The 23,924-nt window shown below is 39.6% G+C and overlaps 1 protein-coding gene across 10 annotated transcripts in view; it reads left to right on the forward strand.

Moving 5' to 3' along the window:
• The first annotated feature begins 14,236 nt into the window (after nucleotides 1-14,236).
• MATR3 (matrin 3) overlaps nucleotides 14,237-23,924 on the forward strand; it is a 30,786-nt gene continuing 21,098 nt past the window's right edge. For 3 of the 10 annotated variants that reach the window (XM_081090800.1, XM_081090803.1, XM_081090805.1), the window contains exon 1: nucleotides 14,382-14,606. In XM_081090800.1, the coding sequence (XP_080946926.1) occupies nucleotides 14,559-14,606 (48 nt within the window). In that variant the 5' untranslated portion in view covers nucleotides 14,382-14,558. Of the gene's footprint in view, nucleotides 14,607-23,924 lie in introns of all 10 variants that reach the window. The other 7 variants (XM_081090802.1, XM_081090797.1, XM_081090801.1 and 4 more) reach the window with 5 other exon arrangements.

Raw genomic sequence — 23,924 nt, forward strand, 5'->3', positions numbered from 1 at the left:
GTTCTCCCCTGTGTTGGTACTTGAAAAGGGATAATTTACTTGGTATTTGTGCTTGTATTTAATACCTAAGAGGTTTCAATGACTTAATCATGCACATTAAGATAATTTTATGGGGTTTCCTACTTAATAAGTGAAGTTAGTCACCCATTACTCCTTGTTGACTTGATTTTCTTTATTTCTTGGTGAGCCTAAGATGAAGTAAAACATTTCAAAGTAGCTTTTTATTCATTCCTTCTTTTTCCCAATCATCTTTTTTCCCATGCTGCAGTGGAAACTGAAATTGGACTGGCAGGTTTACTGGTCTGTAAGTATTCAAGCTGCCACCTCCTGCCATAGGTAGCAGTTAGTAAAGACAAGTGTCCCTCTTTGTTGCCTTGCTCAAGTTTCAAGTTTAATATATCATACTAGAGGCCTGGTGTACGGATTTGTGCATTGGTGGGGTCCCTCGGCCTGGCCTGCGGGGATCAGGCTGAAACCGGCTCTCCGACACCTCCTGAGGGGGTCCTGGATTATGAGAGCATGGTTCTCAGGTTACATACCACAGCTTGGCAGCTCCTGCATTGAGCATCTACCCCCTGGTGGTCAGTGCATGTCATAGCTACCAGTTGGACGATCGAACAGCTTAGGCTTTTACATATATAGATTAAAAGGAAAAACTAAAGCACGATGACTAGGGGGCCCCAAGCATTGAATGCTGTCCTGCAGCTTGTCAATAATTTATTTTCCTTTCAGGGTTGAAATAACTCAATGGACTTTTGCATTGACATTTCTGATTGTGCCTCAAATTTTAATCAGGAAAACAAAATTTCAGAGGAATACATTCTACAGGCTCCAAAGGGACACTAAAAGGAGGCTCAATGCCTGGGCATTTACACAAAGGAGAAAACCTTATAAGAGCAATTAATTAAGAACTTTAAAAAGTGACAGTGACTCCTGTTAATCTTGCTGCTTAATTGGGGCTTTAAAAATAGCTTCCAGTTAATGGGCCTGTCAATATTCTCTTGGGAAACAATTTCACTGACTTAATCAGTTATAATACTTAGACTGTCTGCTTAAAAATATCTTTCTCTTTATTGCTATTTTAACGAACCAACTTGGTGGGTCATATATTTGTCCATTGAATATCTTAAGGCCTGGTTTAAAGGGGCCCCTCTTACTTTGCCCCTCCCAGTTCCCCAGTAAAGGGCCTTTGGGGTGTGAGAATGTTCTATACTGCTTTATTACCTGAGAAGGAGGTGGTAAAATGGACCTTGAAATTTATTTTATTTTAGATTAGTTACAGAAAAGTTGTGACAATAGTATGAAGAATTCCCATCTACCCCTCATCCAGTTTCCCCTAATGTTTTCTATTTTACAATAGTATAGTACATTTGTCACAATGGACTAATGGATGCAGTATTAACTAAAGTCCATACTTTATTCTGATTTCCTTAGTTTTCATCTAAAGTCCTTTTTCTGTTCCAGGATCCCATTGAAGATACAATTAGTCATCATGTCTCTGTAGGTACCTCTTTGCTGTGACAGCTTCTTAGACTTTCCTTGTTTTTTGATGACCCTGAGTTTTGAGTCAGGTATTTGTAGAAAGTCCTTCGTTAGGATTGAGTTTTTCTCATTATTAGGTTGGGGTTAAGGGATTTTGAGGAAGACCACGGAGGTAAAGTGCCATTCTCATCACATAATCAAGAATACATAATATCAGCATGATTTATTACTATTTAGAAAAATGATTTCAGTATGTTTTTTGAGAGAGAGAGAAGCTCAATGGGCTGCCTTGAGCCTGCAACTCAGGCATGTGCCCTGCTAGGACTTGAATCGGAGACCTCTTGGTACATTGGACAACACTTAACCAACCAAGCCACACTGGCCATGGGGTGATTTATTACCGTTGATCTTAGCCTTGAAAACCTGGCTTGGGTCTTATTTGCCAGTTTTGTCCATTGTAAAATTCCTCCTCTCTATCCAGTACTGCACTCTGCCATGAAAGTCACCATGTGCAGCCTATACTTAAGGAGAGGGAAGTTTTGCTCTCCTTGGAATTTTTCAGAAATAAACTGGTCTTTTTCTCCTCCATTTATTCAACTTATTTATATCACTGTGGACTTACAGATATTTACTGTATACTTGGAGAAATAATCCAGTAATATTTTTTTTTGTTCAGATTGTTCCAGCTTTGACCATTGGGAGCTCTTTCAGTTCACTCCTGTGTCCCATCAATATGCCCCATCATTGTGGGGTTATTGTTATTTTTTTAAGGACTTCTCACATTATGGCACTATAAAATGCTCCAGGCTCATCTTATATAGTTCCTATCTCAATCCCAGAGTCAACCATTTATTTAATGGGCCCTACTTCCTTTATTATTTAATAGTATTAAGGAACCAAGATCTGGGTGCTCATGGCAGAACTATGAAATATATATGTTTACTAATATATATGTATACCAGGATCCATAGTTCATTGCTTCCTATATTCTATATAATTTCATTTTTTAATATTCAGTGCATTTTGTCCCATTGTCTTTGATTATTCTTTCATCTGGAACAGTGAGCCTATTGCCTTTTATAATGGATGCTGTTGACCCCAAGTGACTAATAGTTTTTACTCTACAAACTCACAGTAGAGGAGGGGAATTTTTTTATCAGCTGCTGGTCAAAGGGAGGAGCCAAGCCCAGGCCTTCGTATCCTAATGAGTTAAAGGAGAATGGAGATGCCCTCAAGAAACAGAGCTTCTTGGGTTAGAATCCTGGCTTTACCAGTGTGGCAGATAGAACTGTTTGTCCTCTTTAGTTGTGACTCTCTAGAGAAGAGCTCAAAGGGATTAACAAATGTAATATGCTGGCCGTCCCAGGCAGTGATGGGTTGGACATGAGGCAATGAACAAAAGAAGGAAAGGACAGAATAGAAAAGTTCTGTCCCAGCCTATACTATTACTCCCATGGCATTCTATCCTTTTCTACACTGGGCTTCCATTTCTTGCCCCTGTAGCACCCAATCATAATCTGTTTCTTCACAGGACTCTTCATATTAAATTTCTCAGATCCCTAAACCCCCTCATTTTTGTATAATAGCTACATGGGGCGATTGAGGAAGAGACAATAACCTATGATAATTAATCATCTTGTCAGAAGACTGGTCATTTAACTCTTACCCTTTTGTGGCTTTAATCAACTGAATCCTATGCTAGATAGTGGGGATAAGTGATGAACCAGACACTGTCCCTACTTACCTTAACATGGCCTGTCAAACCTAGCCCATAACTTTCTCACCCATCTACCACCTTCAGTTTTCCTTCTGGTCACACTGGTTTCTTTTAGTCTTGGTTTATCTCACTCCCGTATATCTAAGCGGCCTCAGTTCTACTGACAGCTAACTAAAGAGCCTCAGCTGGTAATATTAATATTTATGTGTTAAAATGTACCTAGAGTAAGGCCATAAAAATATCCTGTTTTTCAATAATACCCAAGTAAAAGTAATGAGATTGCTAGTTTTCTTTAAAAGTTTTTTGACCCCTGACCAGTTTGGCTCAGTGGATAGAGCGTCGGCCTGCGGACTGAAGGGTCCCGGGTTCGATTCCGGTCAAGGGCATGTACCTTGGCTGCGAGTATACCCCCAGTAGGAGGTGTGCAGGAGGCAGCTGGTCGATGTTCCTCTCTCATCAATGTTTTCTAACTCTATCCTTTTCCCTTCCTCTCTGTAAAAAATCAATAAAATATATACTAAAAAAAAAGTTTTTTTGAAACAAAAATCTTGAAAACAAAGGTGTCAGATTTCCATATCATTTGCTAGTGGACATTAAAAGATAGAATATAGTGTACAAATATTTGAAACTAAATTAAGCTTCAAAAAGTACTTAATGAAAATAATGGGTTTGCAGAGGATTTGTTCAAATTTGATACATCCATTAACTAAAATATGTGGGCTTTTGTGTTTTTTTTTCGGGGGGATAACCTGTAAATGTCTTCATATTAGGAAAATTTGTGAAACATCTTTGTGTATAAGTTATAACTGCAGGAGATGCCAAGATAAAACTTAGAACCAGATTTAAATGGATAATTTTAACATGTTCACTCTGGGGCTCTATAAAAACGAATAATCTTTGAAACGATGGTTTTGTCATTTTAGGATTTTTTATGTAAATATTCTTCAGGATGTGTGGCAACATAGAATATTGACAACATTTGCTGTACATGACTATGTTCCAGAACTGCTAATAAACTCATTCTGCACATCCCTTAATCTTCTCAACAGCCCCACAAAGTAACACAGTTAGTGGACCAGGAACTAATGTGGTGTTCAGTGATTCTCCCCAAAGATGGCAGTTGGTTTAGGGCTTTCATTTATAGTGCTCCCAAGTCTTTACAACTAACTCTCATAAATGTCTACTTGTCTGTTGTCATCAACTCATTCAGACTAGCATCTTTCAGTGTCTACTGAAATGTCTGTCCTCTGGTGTCTTTACACCTATTATAGATGCCAAATACTTTTTTTCAGGCCATTAGCATCTTAGCCACTCTTGCTGCAGCTTTGAGGACAATTCCTTTTGCTCTTAACATACACAGAACGTATACAGATATACCCTTTAGCCTTTAAAAGGAGTCCGCATCTACTTTATTCTTTTTCTCATACATATCATCCATGAGCCACATACCCATGAGTCTCAGGTTTTTACAAATGTCCCTCTGGGGAGTCTGAATGGTCACACATCCCCATCCCTATTCTTACCCTATGGTAAGGCTTATCACTTCCTATTCCTTAAGGACCTATTTAATTAGTATTTAAGAGGATAGGAGTGAAGTTGGGTTCCCTTTTTAGTTTCACATGTATACCTGCCAGATTAAGGGGTAAAAAACTTTAATAGGTACACATTACAAACAAACCATTATGTAATATAACACAAGCCATTTCTAGATTATTTAAGAATACATTGAGGATATTTGCAATTAATCTCAAAAATTACATGATCTCCCTATAATGCTAACATGGTGTTTGCTAAAGTTGCTAAGAGTCAAGATTCCTATCCTATCTTCCCCCAAAAGCCTGTAATGATTAATAGGGAAATTCTAGAAGTGTTCCTAATTTTAAAAAAGCTTTGTTGAAAGACAATCAAGACAAGAAACTAAATGTATAAGTCGGGGGGAAAGGTAAACATCCCTTGTAGATGGTGAATTTTCCTAAATGTTATGAGTGTCAACTAGAAATAGTTCGTTCAACTAGCAAGTAAGCAGTTTGAAGATAAACTGAGAGGAAAATAAAACTTGGAATAGTTATGGAGACATGTATAAGTTACATATGAATAAAACATTAAAATAATGATCAATGAAATCTTAAATGGCAAGCTATACCATGTCCAAGAAATCTCAGCATAATTCTCCCAGAGAAAACTAAGATATTTAAGGACTGAATAAAAGTAACGAGTATTTTTGGAACTAGTCAAGTTGATTCTAACATGCATTTGGAAAAATAATATTGTGGAAAATGAGTCAAAGGAAAAGTAGCCCTACCCCATGTGAAAACTGCAAGAATAAAGTGAGGTGGTATTGGCACATGAATATCAATGAATGGAACAGATAAGTCCAGAATAGATCCTGAAAGAAGTTGTAAGAAAAATAAGCAGTTTTTTTCTTACAATTGTGTATTAGCTTGCCTTCTAAGAAAAGCAAAATGAATACATAAAAGGGAAAGATGTGAGTAGATTTTAAAGATTGTGTGTGGAAAAGCACCATACAAGAATAGGTTTGTGGGTAGGTGTTTGCCAAAGATTAATTACTCTTTAATCCAGTTTCTATAAAGCGAAAGCTCAACAACCCAATAGATAAATGAACAAAATAAACAGTTGAAGGATGATGATTAACCTCAGTTAAAGCAATCAGATTTTCGAACAGCTCTGGATAGCGATTATCAAAGGAATGGGGCAACAGGCACTCGTTTGTTGAGTAAATTGGCATAATCAATGAGGGCAATCTAGTTTTTAAAATTAAAACTCTAAGCAATTCCAGTGTAATCGAAATATTTTGTGACGTAAAAATTATATATTCCAATTTTAATGTTAACACAGTCACTCATTTATTGACCATTTATCTGTGGCTGCTTTTTCTGACAGACCACATGGCCCACAAGCCTAAAATGTCATTTGTCCGTCTACAGAAATTTTGCCTGCTCCCTGCTCTAGAACAGCACTATATAATAAAAATTTGCAATGGCAAAAATGTTCTAGCTATCCACTAGCTATATGTAGATAGTAAGATTGCAAAAGGGAATGTAGCTTATGGCTATTGAACAATGGAATAGCTCTACAATGTATGACCTTTAAGCTTTGTTTAGTGTATTACTGCAACAGAACCACCTTAAAATGTACTAGTACAAACAAGTATTAAATTCTATGGGTTGAGCCTCGGCTGGCGTGGCTTGGTTGGGCTTGTCCCATGCACGGAAAGGTGCAGGAGTGTGTATGCAAGAGGAAGACAATCCATGTTTCTCCCTCTCCTTTGTCTCTAAAAGTCAATAAAAATAGATTTTTTTAAATCATGTGGGTTTGCCCTAACCGGTTTGGCTCAGTGGATACAGTGTCAGCCTGTGGACTGAAAGGTCCCAAGTTCGATTCGGGTCAAGGGCGTGTACCTTGGTTGGGGGCACATCCCGAGTAGGGGGTGTGCAGGAGGCAGCTGATCGATGTTTCTCTCTTGTCGATGTTTCTAACTCTTATCCCTCTCCCTCTCTGTAAAAAATCAATAAAATGTTTAAAAAAAAAAAAATCCTGTGGGTTTATTGGGTTCTGTTGGGTGGTGGTGGTCCACATGGGCTTGGGTAGGGATACAGCCATCTGGAGGTTTCAGTTTGCTTGGCAGTTGGCCTTGGCTCCTGCCTGGGAGTTCAGCTGGAGCGTAAACCGAAGTGCCTTGGTTCTTTTGATGTGGGGCCCTTTCATACTGGTTGAGATTCTCATGACATGGCAACTGGGTTCCACATGGGTTGTCACTTCTGTGATCTGTTGGTCAAAGCCAGTTATGGGAACCTTCCAGATCCAAGGAAAGGGAAAATTGATTCCACTATTCCATGAGAAGCGTGGAATTTGTGGCCATTTTCTCTTAAATATATTTTTATTGATTTCAGGGATGAAGGGAGAGAGAAACATCCATGATGTCATCAAATCGGCTGCCTCCTACACTCCCCACAAGGGTTCAAGCCCACAACTCGGGCATCTGCTCTGAATGGTAAATGGAGCCTCCTGGTTCATAGATGAATGCTCCAGCACTAAGCCACCTCAGCCAGGCTTGTGTCTGTTTTTAATTCATGTTATGTGCACACACAAAGTGTATATGTTTTTATAGAAAATCCTTAGAATACACAAGAAATGATTGATAGAGGCTGCCTTAATAAAGGGAAATAGAGATTGGGGAAAACTTTACTTGTGTTCTTTGAATTTTATTATATGTATTACCTATTCAAAAATTTCTTTTTGAGCTCCTTCACCTCCACCACCATGCCACTGCTAAAAGAACCACTGGTTAACAGTTTTCTGTTTTTTAATAACCCAAAGTATAGAAGTGACCTGGTTCCAGGGAATTAAATCTGATTTAAAGCCCTAACCAGTTTGGCTCAGTGGATAGAGCGTCAGCCTGAGGACTCAAGGGTCCCAGGTTCGATTCCGGTCAAGGGCAGGTACCTTGGTTGCGGGCACATCCCCAGTAGGGAGTGTGCAGGAGGCAGCTGATGTTTCTCTCTCATCGATGTTTCTCATTGATGTTTCTAACTCTCTATCCCCCTCCCTTCCTCTCTGTAAAAAATCAATGAAATATATTTTAAAAAAATAATAAATCTGATTTAAAATAATTACATGGTGGACTTCCAGATAATTCTGAGACCACAGCTCTGCTGAAGGCAGTACATATGCTCAAAAGCTGGGTTTAGATTTATATACGTAGAACTGGGTTCAAATCTTGGCTTTGTCACTATTTAGCTTCATGACCTTAATCTCTTATGTAAAACCAGAATAATGGCACTTAACCCCCAAAATTATAATTAACAATGCATTCTCCGCTGCTGATTGTGTGTTGTCAAAATATATGTCCTCAATGCCTCCTGTGCTCAAAACTGCAGCCAGGCTTCATTATGAACTTGAATCCATACTCTATTCTGTTATTTACACTTGATCTTGAAATGGTTATCATGTTAAAGGGTCAGATAATAGACCCTTGCCAGGCAGCTGAGTAGATTAGAGCGTCTTCCAGATATGTCAAAGTTGCAGTTCAATCTCTGGTTAGGACACGTACAAGAATCAACCAAATGAATGCATAAATAAGTGGAACCACATCAATGTTTCTTCCTTTCTGTAAAATCAATTTTTAAAAATGTAAAGGCTTATATAATACTAGAGGCCCAGTGCACAAAAACACTCGGGGGGGTGGGGGGGGTGTCCCTCCGGCTGGCCTGTATCCTCTCGCAGTCTGTCACCCCTCGGGGGATGTCCACCTGCTGGCTTAGGCCCGCTCCCCAGGGGAACGGGCCTAAGCTGGTAGTCTGGCAGCCCAGGAGCCCTCGGGGAATGTCCACTTGCCAGCAGGGAGCAAGCCTAAGCTGCACTCGGACATTCTTAGCGCTGCTGAGGAGGCAGGAGAGGCTCCCGCCACCACCGCTGTACTGGCAGCTGTCAGTCTGGCTTGTGGCTGAACAGAGCTCCCCCTGTGGGAGTGCACTGACCACCAGAGGGCAGCTCCTGCATTGAACGTCCGCCCCCTGGTGGTCAGTGTGTGTCATAGTGACCAGTCATTCCCAGTCGTTCTGCTGTTAGGGTCTATTTGCATATTACCCTTTTATTATATAGGATAGAGGCCTGGTGCATGGGTGGGGGCCAGCTGGTTTGCCCTGAAGGGTGTCCTGGATCAGGGTGGGGCGGGAGTCCCGCTGGGGTGCCTGGCCAGCCTGGGTGAGTGGCTGAGGGCTGTTTTCAGGCTGGCCACACCCCCTTCAGGGTGGGGGTCCCCACTGGGGTGCCTGGAAAGCCTGGGTGAGGGGCTGAGGGCTGTTTTCAGGCTGGCCACACCCCCTTCAGGGTGGAAGTCCCTACTTGGGTGTCTGACCAGTCTGGGTGAGGGGCTGAGGGCCGTTTTCAGGCTGGCCACAGCCCCTTCATGGTGGGGGTCCCTACTGGGGTGCCTGGCCAGCTGGGGTGAGAGGCTGAGGGCTGTTTTCAGGCTGGCCACGCCCGTGAGCTGGAAGCAGGTATCTGGGACTTATTTAACTTCTATAATTGAAACTTTGTAGTTTTGGTCCAGCTAGAAGCTTCCTGGCAACCCATATTCCCAGCACTTCCTTGAGCAGAGGCCACACCTGCTGGAAGCAGGCATCTGGGGTTTATTTATCTTCTATAATTGAAACTTTGTAGCCTTGAGCGGAGCTCAGGGCTGGAAGGGCAGGTGGGAAGCTTGGATTCCTCCATCACCAGGGGCAACCTGAGCCTCCTGCTGCTCCAGGTCCATGGCCACCCCCATCTTTGTGATGGAGTGAGGGTTAATTTGCATATTACTCTTATCAGGATAGCTGTACCAAACTTTTTACTTAGTCCTTTCAAAGTCTCAGTAGGCATTCTTGCTTTGTACCATCATTACCATCCTTGATGCACACAGCACATCCACTCTCTAGTAACACAAACATGAGAAATCTTGTATTTGGCTTCCAAGATATATTTGCTGATGAGCCACTAAGCCAGTGGTTCTCAATCTGTGGGTCACGACCCCTTTGGCGGTCGAACGACCCTTTCACAGGGGTCGCCTAAGACCATCCTGCATATCAGATATTTACATTATGATTCATAACAGTAGCAACATTACAGTTATGAAGTAGCAACGAAAATAATTTTCTGGTTGGGTCACAACATGAGGAACTGTATTTAAAGGGCCAGAAGGTTGAGAACCACTGCACCAAGCAGATCCTCAATAAATAATTACTCAACTGAAAAAGTTTGACTTTTCTTCATAGAATCACCAGATGGCATTACAACCTTACACAAAAGCATGAGTAAATGCATGTTTCTGTCTCTGGAGGAGCAGAGCTTGTGCCATCAAATAACTGGGGACAACACAAAGGGAAGTCTTAACCAAGATAAATTGGAAACAGAGGTTCAGTAAAAAGCATCTGGTTTTGAGTGGAAGACCCAAGATTCTCTGGAGAATTAGGAGCCCCAAAATTTCATTCCAAAGCTTTGTAGTGTGGGCTTAAACATCGTTTATTCAGAGAAGCTTGAAATTCCTTTTCAAAACCTGTAGAAAATCATGGAGATGTGGGGTTGTAGTTCCGCTCTACAGTGGTTTACTTAAAATTTCCCCAGGTACAACTCTAGACCTCTCAACAGATAACTTAATCACGGAAAATTTTAGTCACCTGATTATAATTCTTGTAAGGAAAAAAATAAGGCCTCTTTTCTTTGCTGTGGCCTTCCACAATTTAGAAGCACCTGGTAATTAAGCCCTAAGATTGTTGACTCCTCTGATTCAAACAGCTCCTCTATTCTTACCCAGCGTGGCTCAGTGGTTGAGCATTGACCTATGAACCAGGAGGTCACAGTTTGATTCCCAGTCAGGGCAGATACCCAGGTTGTGGGTTTGATCCCCAGGGTGCAGGAGGCAGCTAATCAATAATTCTCATTGATGTTTCTGTTTCCCTCCCTTTGAAATCAGTTAAAACATATATATTTAAAGATAAGCAACTTTCAAGGCTACATTCTTTTTTTAAAAAAAATATATTTTATTGATTTTTTTTACAGAGAGGAAAGGAGAGGAACAGAGAGCCAGAAACATGGATGAGAGAGAAACATTGATCAGCTGCCTCTTGCACACCCCCCACTGGGGATGTGCCCACAACCAAGGTACATGCCCTTGACTGGAATTGAACCTGGGACCCTTGAGTCCGCACGACGTGCTCTATCCACTGAGCCAAACCGGCTAGGGCCGTGGTTGGCAAACTGCGGCTCTCGAGCCACATGCGGCTCTTTGGCCCCTTGAGTATGGCTCTTCCACAAAATACCACGTGCGGGCGCGCATGTACAGTGCAATTGAAACTTCGTGGCCCATGCGCAGAAGTCAGTATTTTGTGGAAGAGCCACACTCAAGAGGCCAAAGAGCCACATGTGGCTCGCGAGCTGCAGTTTGCCAACCACTGGGCTAGGGCAATGATGGCGAACCTATGACACGCATGTCAGAGGTGACATGCTAACTCATTTTTTTGGTTGATTTTTCTTTGTTAAATGGCATTTAAATATATAAAATAAGTATCAAAAATATAAATCTTGCCGAAACCGGTTTGGCTCAGTGGATAGAGCGTCGGCCTGTGGACTGAAAGGTCCCAGGTTCGATTCCGGTCAAGGGCATGTATCTGGGTTGCGGGCACATCCCCAGTGGGAGATGTGCAGGAGGCGGCTGATCGATGTTTCTCTCTCATCGATGTTTCTACCTCTCTATCTCTCTCCCTTCCTCTCTGTAAAAAATCAATAAAAATATATTTTAAAAAAAATATATATATGTGTGTGTGTATATATATATATATATATATATAAATCTTAGTTTTACTATGGTTGCAAATATCAAAAAATTTCTATATGTGACACGGCACCAGAGTTAAGTTAGGGTTTTTCAAAATGCTGACACGCCAAGCTCAAAAGGTTCGCCATCACTGGGCTAGGGCAAGGCTACATTCTTGCATACCCCTCCTCCCTGCTGTCTTCACAACTCAAGGATAATTCACACCAAGGTGTCTCTAGTTAATATAAATTTCCCTTTCCCACCTCCCCTTCAAACTAGCCTCTTTTGACCCCTTCATAACTTTTGCTCTAAGCATGTTTTATAGGCTTGGGAGAAATACTGATAAGATGTCTCCCTGGGACATCTGTTGGACTGTCTCATGGAAAGCAAACAAAGTAACTTTTCAAGACAACCTGGTATCGCTCAATTTCAACACAAATCTGCCTCCCTTGTCACTTAGCAACTTTAATTGCTTGCTCTTTAAAAACAGCAGCCACCCTATCTTTCCTGCCCTGTAATGACTAGTAATACTTGCCCCTTTTCCTCCCTTGGAAAGTAAAATAAACTTCCTCTCTGCATCTCTTATTTTAGTTAAGAACTTTTTCACAGCCCACATTACCAGTCAAACCCTAACAATTCCCTAATGAAAACTCAGCACTATCCTCTTCATTTTCCTGTTACAGTAAAGGCATGTCTCCTTCCAATCCCATTCTTACATTAGCATCCGTTATGAATTATCCCTCTTCTTCTGTTTTTTAAACCAATCTGTACCTAAGATACCCTTCCTATCAACATAATTGTGCTCAAAATTTCCCATAGTAAAATAAGAAACATAGCCAATCTTTTCTGCTTTGGATAGTTTTAATCTTCCTGCTTCCCATATACTCGGTGTAGGAAGCATGCCTCTATGATTCATCATCATAGAAAAGAAACAGCATGTGGCCAAGTAGTTACTGAATTTCCCCAGAGCAAACAAGATGTGGGGGTTGGGAAGAGGGTGTGAGAGCTTTGCACGTGACTGATAGCATCTGTCCTAGGAAGATTCCCCTAGAAAAGGCCCCTGCCCTTTTTTTTTTTTTTTTTTTTTTTTAAATAACCCAATGGGAGACAGCAGGACCTAGGAGACCGATTAGGAAATAGGTGACCAAAGAGTACTTGGCCAATGAGGAACTGGAGGGGGGACTAAATAAATAGGCTGTGTTCCTGTACAATGGGCGCCTGCTCTTGAGAGTAAGTCATTTTCTCCATGCTTTTGTTTCTTAGTCCATCATTTGAAATTTGGACAGGTAGTTCAGTTTGTTGGTGGGCAGGTGGATTCTGGTCAGAGCACCTGCAGGAATCAACCAATGGGTGCATGAATGGGTGGAGCAATGGATAGATGTGTTTGTTTTTTCTCTCTAAAATCAAATAAAAGGTATTTTGGCTGTCAAGGCAGCACAATTTCGGTGCCTCCTCTCTTTTGCCAACTTTTTTTTTTGCTTTCCCTCCTCTACCCCAACCCCAACTCTTTCTCCTTTGCCATTCAACTCCACCTGATTAGTTTTCCAAGGATTGATCCTAAGTCCTCCAACTCCCATTGCTTCATTTATATCAAGTTGAATTTGCCACTAACATACACCCATTTCCGTCAGCTCAAGAACTGTAAATCCCAATCCTGACTTTAAAAATTGATGCCAGATTCCACGTGCTTATTGTTTCCCCAGCTGAATCATCTTCCAATGCCCCTTAACAGCACTGCTAACCCTAGAGTTGTCATTCACCCATGACCCGTCTCTCCCTCATCTTCCATATCCAATCAAATTAACAGGACTAGCTGCTTTTTTACTAAATTATCTCGCTTTCTACTTGTCTCTAGTCTTCTCCATTTATGCCCCTCTACAATCTTCACATTGGACCTAGGATAATTTTTCAACGATGCGAATCTGACTCGGCATACTTAAGGTTTAAAAATTTTGAGTGCTATTAATCTGGACTTATATTCACTGATTTACTTCAGAAGACGCCTGTCCCTCTGCATTTGCATTTAAAACCCCAGGGAAATAAATGGCCATTTCCTCCAGCCTGATCTATGCAATTTATCAAAATCCGCCTCAGGTTTTTTGTGTGTGCTTTTTTTTTTTTTTTAATCATTGATGTTTCTTTTTTTAATAATTCTTTATTGTTGAAAGCATTGCACATGCCCGCTCCTTATCCCCTATTGCGCCTCGGTGTGTTTTTGTTTGTTTTGTTTTTAACACGTACTAACAGAGAACCAAGTTTTACATTTAGTCAAATTGACCAAATGGCGGTGGCGGTCTTTTCGGTGGGATGGGTTTGCTGTCTTACCTCTCAATGGCCCTTCACAGAACTCCTGAGATTAAAAACCAGCCAGAATGACATAGGTTCCTCCTTCCTATTGCTTCCTACCATTCCTCCGCAAATAATCAGATTTGCCTGAGAGGATAGAAATCGGATCTAAGCCTAGGACTCCCAAGCCTCGCTTCTAACACATACCCTATTTAAATTTTACACCATGCAATTTAGGAGTTTGGAAAAGGGTTTTGTTTGGAGAAAATTGGACTCGAACCCGTAAACTGTAGCTGCTTCCTTACCTCCCGCCACAGGCGGGCTCCTGGATTAGAGAACCACCTCTGCCGTGAGCGCGGGAGTGCAGTGCGCGCACCAGGGAGGGGGCGGGTCCTGGCGCGTGCCGAATGGAGGCCCGAGGTGGGTGGGGGCAAGCTCTCGCGAGAGTGAGCTCTTTGGCGGCTGCTGTTGCTGCCACCTCTTACCAGCGCCGTTGCTGCGGAGGATTGTGGGAGCCTCCGCGTCCCGCTCGTTAGGAGAGAGGTACCTCTCCTTTTCCCTCTCCCTTTCCTTAAGGTAGGCGTGAAGCGGGTAAGAATCGGGGTGGGGTGGCCGGGGGTTCTCTGCGTCCGCCTGGAGGAGGCAGCGACTGCGACAGGGGCTGCGGGGAGCCGGCGGCGCGCCTTACTTGCTCGCTCCCGCTCGTCCGCTCTGCCTCCCTCCGCGCTGCGTACGTGAGCCGCCTCAACGGCGGCCGCCATGTTAGGAGCGCAGTGGCGGCGCAACCAGCCTCCTCGGGCGGCTGAGGTGAGCGGTCCCGGAAGGACATACGCAGCCAGCCATGGGCCCGGGGTGCGGTGAGAGAGTCGGGGGGCGCGGAGGACAGCCAATCGTCCGAGCTTCCCGCGCCCTGGGCTTTCTGTGGGCGGGGGCGGGACGACGAACCCGTTACACGCGAGCTGCAGCGCTGAGAAGGGAGGAGCACTAGAGGCCTGAGGGACCGACTGTCCATAGGGGGCCTGCCGTTTGGGGAGGACAGTTAAGCGAGGGAAGTCCTTGGATAGTGCCAATTCCACGTATTTGCTTTATTTTTTTTTTCTCTTGCGCCTGGAAGTGTGCACTAAAATGGAGGATTTTGCAGATTGAAAGGCTAGGCGGTTTGAGCAGCGTCGCTTTCTTGGTGTCACGGCCTTCGCTCTGCTCCTCGCCCGTCGCCTCGTAGCGCCCCCTAAGATTCCTCTGTCCCCCGCCCACACACATGCGCGCGCTATTTTAGCCGGACCTCGGAAACAATTCGTCCCCACCCCCAGGCGCTTAAAAATGGCCGAAAAATGAAACGTTAACGCTTTTTTTTTGCATTGCGTCGTGGATAAAGCCATCGGCAGTACACTGCGAGGCAGGAGATTTGTTCTGGTTTAGAGGCTCGCCTCACATTCCTTTTCCTTTCATTAAAATATTATCAGTCTAGGTTCCCTGGAGAGGATCGTGTGGTGTGGGACCTTCCGGTTTCCAGACAAAGGGTTTGGAGTACCGTGGTGCAGTCGCATCGCTGTTCTTTCCATTGCTGCTAGCGCTGTGCGATGTTCTATCTACGGGGATGGTCCCCATTTACCGTGGAGGAATGTTTTCTAGGTGTTTATACTGTTCTGTGGGATATTCCTATTGGATGAGTTACAGTTTTCCAGCTAGATATTTCTAGAACGGTTACGGCGATTCCGAAATTTCTAGTCTTTATCAAGCGCGCTGGAGTAATAATGAATGTGGGAGTCGTTCATTTCCCAGGTCGTAGTCATGAGATTTTGTATTGATGCAGCGTTTTGCTTGTTGAGCAGAGCTTGGTTTAAGATTTTTAAATAGACATGGTTTTCTCCCAGGTTAATTCAAACAGTTGTACTCTCCGGCAAAAATAACATGAGGATTAAATGTTCAGAATAAAATTTCCTTTTAAAAACTCAGTGGTTAGTCATCTATGCTGTCTACTGACAATTTTTTCAACATTAGTATTGTTTTAGTCATCAAAAAGGCGGGGAAGGCAGATTTTTGATGCAAAAAAGCTCTATGGTGTGCCTTTCCACATAACTAAAAACGGTTTTTTTCAAACCCGAAATTAAACATAATTGAAGTACTACATGAAGATTTTTCTAGCTGGTTATGTAACATTTGGAAAATGGATCTTTAGCCAGAAGATGTTTGTGTTGAAGTGCATTAAATTTTTTAAATTTCCATTTCTTCCTTTGCATTTAACATATATTTATAACATTAGCGTATACTTTACCCAGAGAGGAATTTTTCTCTTAATTATCTTTACATATCTCCCTTATCAGCTATGTGTAAGTGGTTTTGCTTTTACCTAACATTTTGAACTAATTCGGTAGGATTTAACCACCCTTAATTTGAATTTCGTATGTTAAAGGAGTATTAAAACACTAATTTTACTAATGCTTTTAGGGAAGCGTAAACGCTAAATAATTCTACAAATCAGTGTATGATAAACAAATTTGAACAACTGAGGAATGCAAAGGAAATGTATTACATAATTTTAGAAATAAAATGTTCTGATCGCTAATTTTATAGAAGATTAAAGCCCAAGAGAGGTAATAGATTTATGTACATGAATGTTAGTCACAGTTATTCAGCATATTAAAAATCCAAGAGATTGAACATTTGGAGATCTGCTAATTATAGTGCGGCCGTCAAATGGAAGTCTGTACAGCCATTTAAAACTGTTTAAGAGTAATGATGTGGAAATGATAATGGAATATAGTATTAATTGGAAAGAAAGAAAATGTAGTAAAATTCTGCTGGTGCCAAATTTAATATTTCGTTGTTGTTTAATGGAATGTGTGAAACAAAAAATAGAAATATGTCCAGAATATTAGCTTTGGATAGGTGTTATGGGTGATTTGCATTTCCTTATGTTTTTCTGAAATATCCACAAGAAATTATATTTGCTTTTGTAATGAAGGGTGAAAGGAAACATTTTTTGTAAATGTTAGTTAGAACTGCTTAAAAGACCAGAATTTTGTGATGTTTTGTTTTTTTCCTCATGTATTTTTTAGGGTAATTGCCAGAAGTGAGACACCTTCCTTAGTCTGAGGTGTAGTTTTCAAAAGTGACAAAAAGTAGTAGTGTTTGTTGTGTAAGATACTCTGGTTATTATGTGTAGACAAACATTGGAATCTAAAGACATTCTCATTTTCAAATATTAAGTTTCCTATTATTGGGACTAATGCTAACTAGTTTACAGTATGAACTGTAGCCATTAATTATGTTATGAGCAAAACCAAAGAATTGGATAATGGTTTATTAGATGTTCTTTCAGTTAAAAAGTACTTTGTTTTGGCCCTGGCCCTTCTGGCTCGGTTGGAGTGTCATCCTGTGTGTCAGGAGGTCGTGGGTTCCATTGCCATCAGGGCACCTACGGGAGTGACAATGGATCCATCTCTCTCCCTTTCTCCCTTCCTCCCTATCTAAAATCAATTTTTAAAAATAAATAAGTAAAATAAAAGTACTTCATTTTTATATGCCTCATTTAGAATTGCTTTGTGTCCCACACTTGTGACTTGTTTTGAGTATACTTGACTGGCTTTGGGTAGACAATACTAAGTTCTTTCAGGGTGGGGTGGAAGGGTTGTAGACAGTAGCTTTGCTCTTTTGATTTTTAGCTATGTAGTGGGCCTTTTCACAGGGTCAATAAATTTTTTTTAAAAGCTATTCTAAAGTTTAAAGCCTAATTTATATAAAATACATGCTTTTTTTCTGGGAAGTTTTTTAAAGGGCTTATGTCTGACACTCTTGATCTAGAGTCCCAATTAACCTGTGATTTTTGGTACATCTCTCTCTTTTTTCTTTTTTTTACATATCATATAGCAGATTTAATTAGTAGAAAAACAAAGAAGGGTGCCCAGGATGGGGGCTGGGTGTCGTTCTTCCCAGACATTGCTATTGGATATACTGCTGGATAAGAAGAGCATAGAGGAAAATAAAGACCATCTATGGTAGATGTCATAATGGGCAAGCAATAAATGCAGCAGGTATGGAAAGAAATCAGTTGATAATAGGGTTTGAAATAAGCTCTTTGATTTGCAGTATCATAGTTTGCTAATGAAGAACTTCGTGATTTTTCAAGGTGATTTGTATGTCGTCGTCCCCTCCCCCCCCCCCTTGTGGGGATTAAACATCTTCCTTTGGTATATTAACTCACAGGAGAAGACCCTATACCAAAATGTGAAATTTTAAAGTTGAGTGTTTGAGCAGGCAGTGGTTGGGAAAGGAACAGCAATATCAAATAAATACAAACATTTGTACTTAAAATATTCTTGCTGTGAGGTGTGAAACGTGAGAACAATTTTAATGCTTAACTGTATCCTTGTACAGGCTCTGGTATTCTGGAATGGCACCATGTAGGAGGCAGTTTCACACTTAAACATTATGAGGCACCAAGAAATTTTCATAGCATTCTTGCTAAGGCAAGAAATTAGAAACAACCTTAAATGTTCATCAGTTGCAGAATAGATAAGCATATGTACTGTAACAGTATATTGTAGCGAAATGTAGGTTTAATTCATGTTGAAATCAGTTTCTAAAAGCAGGTAACAATACATATTATTAAGTCAATTTGTAAAAGAAGTTAATGTAAATGTAACATTTTCTAAGATATAAAGTGGTAAGATAAGGGACTATAAGAGGGAAGGAGGAATGCATTGCAAATTGGTATGTAAAAGGTATCTGAGATCATGTTAATGTTCTGTTTCTAATCTTGAATATTTGTATACACTTGTTTGTATAAAAATGCATTTATAAGAAGTGGAGGTGCTGGGCCATACCAGTATTAAATAAGAGGAGAGACACATTCCAGCTAGTAATTTGCACAAGAGTAGCCTCTATAATTGCTCATAAAATGACCTTTCTCATGAGGTGTTGGCAAATGGTAGAAAGTGGGTTTAGGATGCAACCAATATATATGAAAGTCATAGAAAGCCATAATGTGGACTTCATGTGTAAGTAGTAAGGTGTAGTATGTTTTTAAACAGTGGAGTGTAAGATAATGAGTGATGTTTTAGGAAGTTTATATTGGAAGTTGAACATGCATGGATGCAAGGAGTCCAGTTGAAAGGCCGGAGGACTGGTCTCCAATAAGGTTATGGCAGAGGAAATAGAGAGGTAAGGGCTTTGTTCTGGAGAAGGAAAAGGTAATTTAGAGGTAGATTGGCAGTAGAGAAAGAAGGTAGAGGTTTAATTTGTCTGCTTTCACTGTAATTCACTTCTGTTCTTCAATTTTATTTGTCTGGGTTACTACCAGTCTTTAAATCTGGTCTTTTAAGCTTACCTCAGGTTCAGTAACAAAGTTCAAATATGAATTCTGGCTTTGATAGAAATGGATGGGACATAAAGGTACAATACAAGTGTGCCCTGGTCGTGTGGCTCAGTTGGGCATGGTCCCATGTACAGAAGGGTAGTGGGGTCAATTCCCATCAGGGCACGTGTCCCAGTTTTCAGACTGAATCCCCAGGGTCATGCAGGAGGCAGCCAGTGTTTCACTCTCACATCGATGTTTTTCCCTTTCCCTAAAAATCTATTAAAAATCTTTTTTTAATAGGTACAGTACAAATGAAAGATTTGTAAGTTCTTTATTCATATATCTTGGTCAGTCCTTTTATCTCTAAAGTTTATTTTCTCCTTGGTTTTGAGGATCAGATTACATAGATTACTGTGTGTGCTTAGTATGTGTCAGACACCATTCTAGGTGTTTTGTGTAGGTTAATGTATGAAATCTTAAAGGTCTTACAAAATAGGTATTTTTATTCCCATTTTACGGAATTTGGAAATAAGTAATGTGCCCAAAATCACACTGCTATTTTGTAATAGAATCAGGATTTAGATCAAGGCATTTGGGGCACCAAAAATCTATACTGCATTATATACCAAATCAAAGAGTTGTGCACGTGTTTGTGGAAGCAAAGAAAGTAGAACATAAAGTGAATATAGAGGAAAATTGTAAGGTTGCAGAATGGTGCTTGGATGAAAACCACTAATTTTGCTATTTATTAGAGAAAAGAGTAAGCCAAGTTAATATCAGATCAAATCAAGAGTCAAAATTGTTCGGTAAATGGGATAACTTTCTATCCTGTGATATAGGATTATTAATTACTTCTCTTTCTTGCTCTAATCTGAAAATATTTAATGTCTAATTGAAAGTCACTGGGAAAAATTTTTAAAGCTAGGAAGAAGAAAAATATTTCAAGTCTAAATAGGAATCCCTTCTACTGATTAACACATTTTCTATTTTAGCAGCTGAAAGAACTTTGCACCACTTTTATCATTAGCCTAAGAATCAAGAGTGGACTAGAAGTTGAATCCAGATCTGTAAAATGGATAAAGGACAATAGTCTTAAAGCCCTTAAAAATATTTGTGAGCCTTTCTGGCACTGCATTTTATAATGTTTCATCTTTCCTATTGTAATGAGGCACATATTAGATGCATTGCTTTATACAAAGCTGAAATTATTAGAGCTGAGGCTTTATTTCCTAAGGGGTTTACTATTTAAGTTAGTTATTTGTTTATTAAATATATTCTTGCTGATTTCAGAGAGGAAGAGAGAGAAACAAAAATGATAAGAGAGAATCATCAATCGGCTGCCTCCTGCATGTCCTCTACTGGGGACTTAGCCCACAGCCCTGTCATATGCCCTGACTGGTAATCAAACCATGACCTCCTGGTTCATACTAGTATGTCATTGCTCAACCACTGAACCATACTGGCCGGACTATTTTATTTTGAAAAACATTTTAAGTCATGCATAATTATACAATAGATGAAATTATGACACTGAAGAATAGACATTAAAGTATAAGGCTTTAAAGTGACTCAAGCTCTATAAAAAATTGAGTTGTTCCTTAGATATAATTATTTTAAAAACTCAAACGCTTAAATAAAGTAAAATTTATAAATACGTTGAGAAAAGCCGTGGTGATGTGAAGTAACATTAAAATGAAAATTTACTAACGCTTTAAAATGGAAACTATGTTGGTAAACTGTTTAAAAACAGTGGTCGCCAACCTTTCGGACCTCACAGACCACTGGTTAGCAACCTCTGGTTTAAATCACCATTATAAAATTAAGTGAGAAAGCTTTAAATATGGAATAATTAACCTAACCCTGTACGTTATGCAAAGTTCCAGGCACCATTTCCAGTAGATTCAGTAGTTCTCTCATGGATTCCAGGAATCTACACGTTTTTTAAAAATTGATTTGAGAAAGAGAAACATCGATGTGTTATTCCACCCATTTACACATTCATTGGTTGCTTCTTGTATGTGTCCTGACCTGGGATCAAGCCCACACAGTCTTAGAGTATTGGGATGATCCTCTAGCCAACTGAGCTACCTGGCCAGGGCCCAGCCTTGTACTTCAATTGGAAATTAGTAAAAGTTTTGACCACAGGAATGGATGCCGTGTGTGTGTGTGTGTGTCTGTGTGTGTCTGTGTGTGTAATTGGCAAATTAAGTAGCTACCTTTTCAAATGATGCTTTTTTTTCTTTCTCTTTTTAATCCTCACCAGAGGGTGTTTTTAGAGAGAGCGAGAGCAAAAAACATGGAGGATTGCCTCCTACATGCACTCTAACCTGGGCTCATACCCACAACCTTTTGGTGTATAGGACAACACTCCAGCCAACTGAGCCACCAGCCAGGGCCCAAGTGATGCTGCTTTGAAATTACTAATAATGAGCTGCCCCTGCCATCTTTGGTAACATGGTTAGGGCATTTTTACTGTATTATGGTATTGTTATTTGCTACTTTAAACATATTTGGCATATTTTCACAAGAATAAGTTAACAAATCACAAAGATGTTTGACTTTGATAGAACATTTGGAAAATCTGAAAATTTCTTATACCCTTTGTGTTTTTAATTCCCAAAAGGAAAATACTCTAAGAAAATAGTTTCTGACTATTACTTAAAAGTTTTTATGTGAGGTGAAGGCTTAAAATAATGTCAGTATGAAGGCATCTTTTCCTGAATTATCTCTACAAGTTTTGTGGTTCTGAAAATTTGTTGTAATGAAGTAATTCACACATTTAAGAACATAGCTAAAGAACCATATAGTAGTAGATACCTTTAAAACATAGCATTTTTAAATTTTGAATTTAGGAGCTGAATATTTTCTTCTATATTATCTATTTTTCCTTTTTTAAAAAAAAAATATTTTTACTGATTTTAGGGAGAGGAAGGGAGAGAGATTGATAGAAACATCCATCAGCTGCCTCCTACATGCCCCCCCACTGGGGACTAAGCCCATGTGCCCTGAGTAGGAATTGAATCCTAGCCTCCTGGTTCATGAGCCAAGGTTCAACCACTGTGCCATACCAGTCGGGCTATAATATCTTTTAAAGAACTAAAGTTTGTTTATGCGTATTTTAGTAATCCTGCTGAATAAGTAGTCCTTTGAAGGAATGAATAACAGAACTAATGTAATCTTTATGTTACATAGGAGAGTGTCTAAATATGGAACAACCATTTACTTCAAGAACTTTCTGAGTGTGTTAAGCTTTGTTTTCTGAAATATTTTAGTATTCCACTTTTAATTGGAGATGAAAATAAATCCAGTAAAGAATATCAGATAGCTTTTTATAGAGTGGGGAGGATTGAATATTATTCATGAAACTTAATTCTTAACCATACATCCAGATAATATTTGTTAAGATGTTGAATATGTAGCTAACATATTTAGTATTTACAATTAAGTCATAAACTAGCTTTAAGTTCTAGGTTAATTATTTAATAGAATTGTCTATAAAAATGAGTTTTAAGCCTGTTAAAAATTTGAGTATCAGAATGTAGTAAACGATATTTGTGAAGCCTAATTATGGATGATGTTAGCCCCTTTTTCTTATGTTTTCCTGATTTGGGGGATGGAGATACTTTCTTTTTGGCAAGTGAAAGATTCTGCCCTGATTGGCATTTAGAATTTATTATATAAAGATCTTAAATGGGTAAATTAGATTTTGACATTACATTTTAGAATTCTTTCCAAGGAACTACTTTCAAACTTAATAATCTCATAATATGCTATGAAAAAAGAGCTTTATAATTATGAGGGGGAAACCTACAGTAAAATAAGCTAATCTTTTTAAAGTCTTTAATAATTTAGTGAATATTTGTGCCAACTTGAATAGGTAGGTCTTGTTTTTGCGGGGGGGGGGGGGTATTGATTTCAGAGAGGACGGGAGAGGGAGAGAGAGTGGAAACATCAATGATGAGAGAATCATTGATCAACTTAGGCCAGTCTTGTTTAAATGAGCCTTTAAATGGCTTGTCTTATGTTTACCATTGACCAAAGATATTAAAAGAATTATTTTCATAAAAGCTCTTTAAATAGTCATGCCTGATTTCTTTGAATTTCTTTGTTCTAATAAAATTACGAACTTTAAAGTTATTCTTAAATTATAAGTTGTCATGGGATTTACATTGTCTTACCCTTTTTCTGACATCCATTTTCTGTTTTGTCTTAAGGTTATCTTTTACCTTCTCATAACCTTTCTTTTTGCAGAGCCATTGTTTTCATTGAATCTTACAAAGGAAAGTATTTGAGGTCTCTAATCCAACAATCATTTTCTTAAAATATGATGAATTTAAAAATTTTACACATGATCATAATACTATTGTATAATTTCTCTGAGGGAAAAGAATAGTTCTTTTTAAAAACTGGCTTTTCAGTAACACAAAGTTTTGCCTATAATACGAAGATCAAAAACTGCAATTAATAATAACCTTGGTACTTTAAAATACTGATTTTGAAAAACCCTCTAAGTTTTTTTCAATAAAGTATACATGAAAATTTAGAGGGTCCCTGTCAATGTTTTTACATAGTATTTCAACTGCCTTTCTGTACGGCATTTTTAAGACATATCAAAGAAACTTAAAAGAAGTCCACTTGTCTTTATTTTTATTAATCTCATCTTAAAGCTTTAGTAGTTTATATAACCAATCTCATCCAGAACTAGTTTCTTTGGTGTCTTTTCTCAAATTCATCTTTCTTGGTGTACAAAAACATCTTGTAATTCCAGTCACCTCTGATAGATTTTTCTGTGTCCTTTTAACTTTTTTACATCTTTTTGTAAAATG

Source organism: Myotis nattereri (assembly GCF_964212035.1).
Source record: "Myotis nattereri genome assembly, chromosome: 5".
NCBI classification, from domain to species: Eukaryota; Metazoa; Chordata; class Mammalia; order Chiroptera; family Vespertilionidae; genus Myotis; species Myotis nattereri.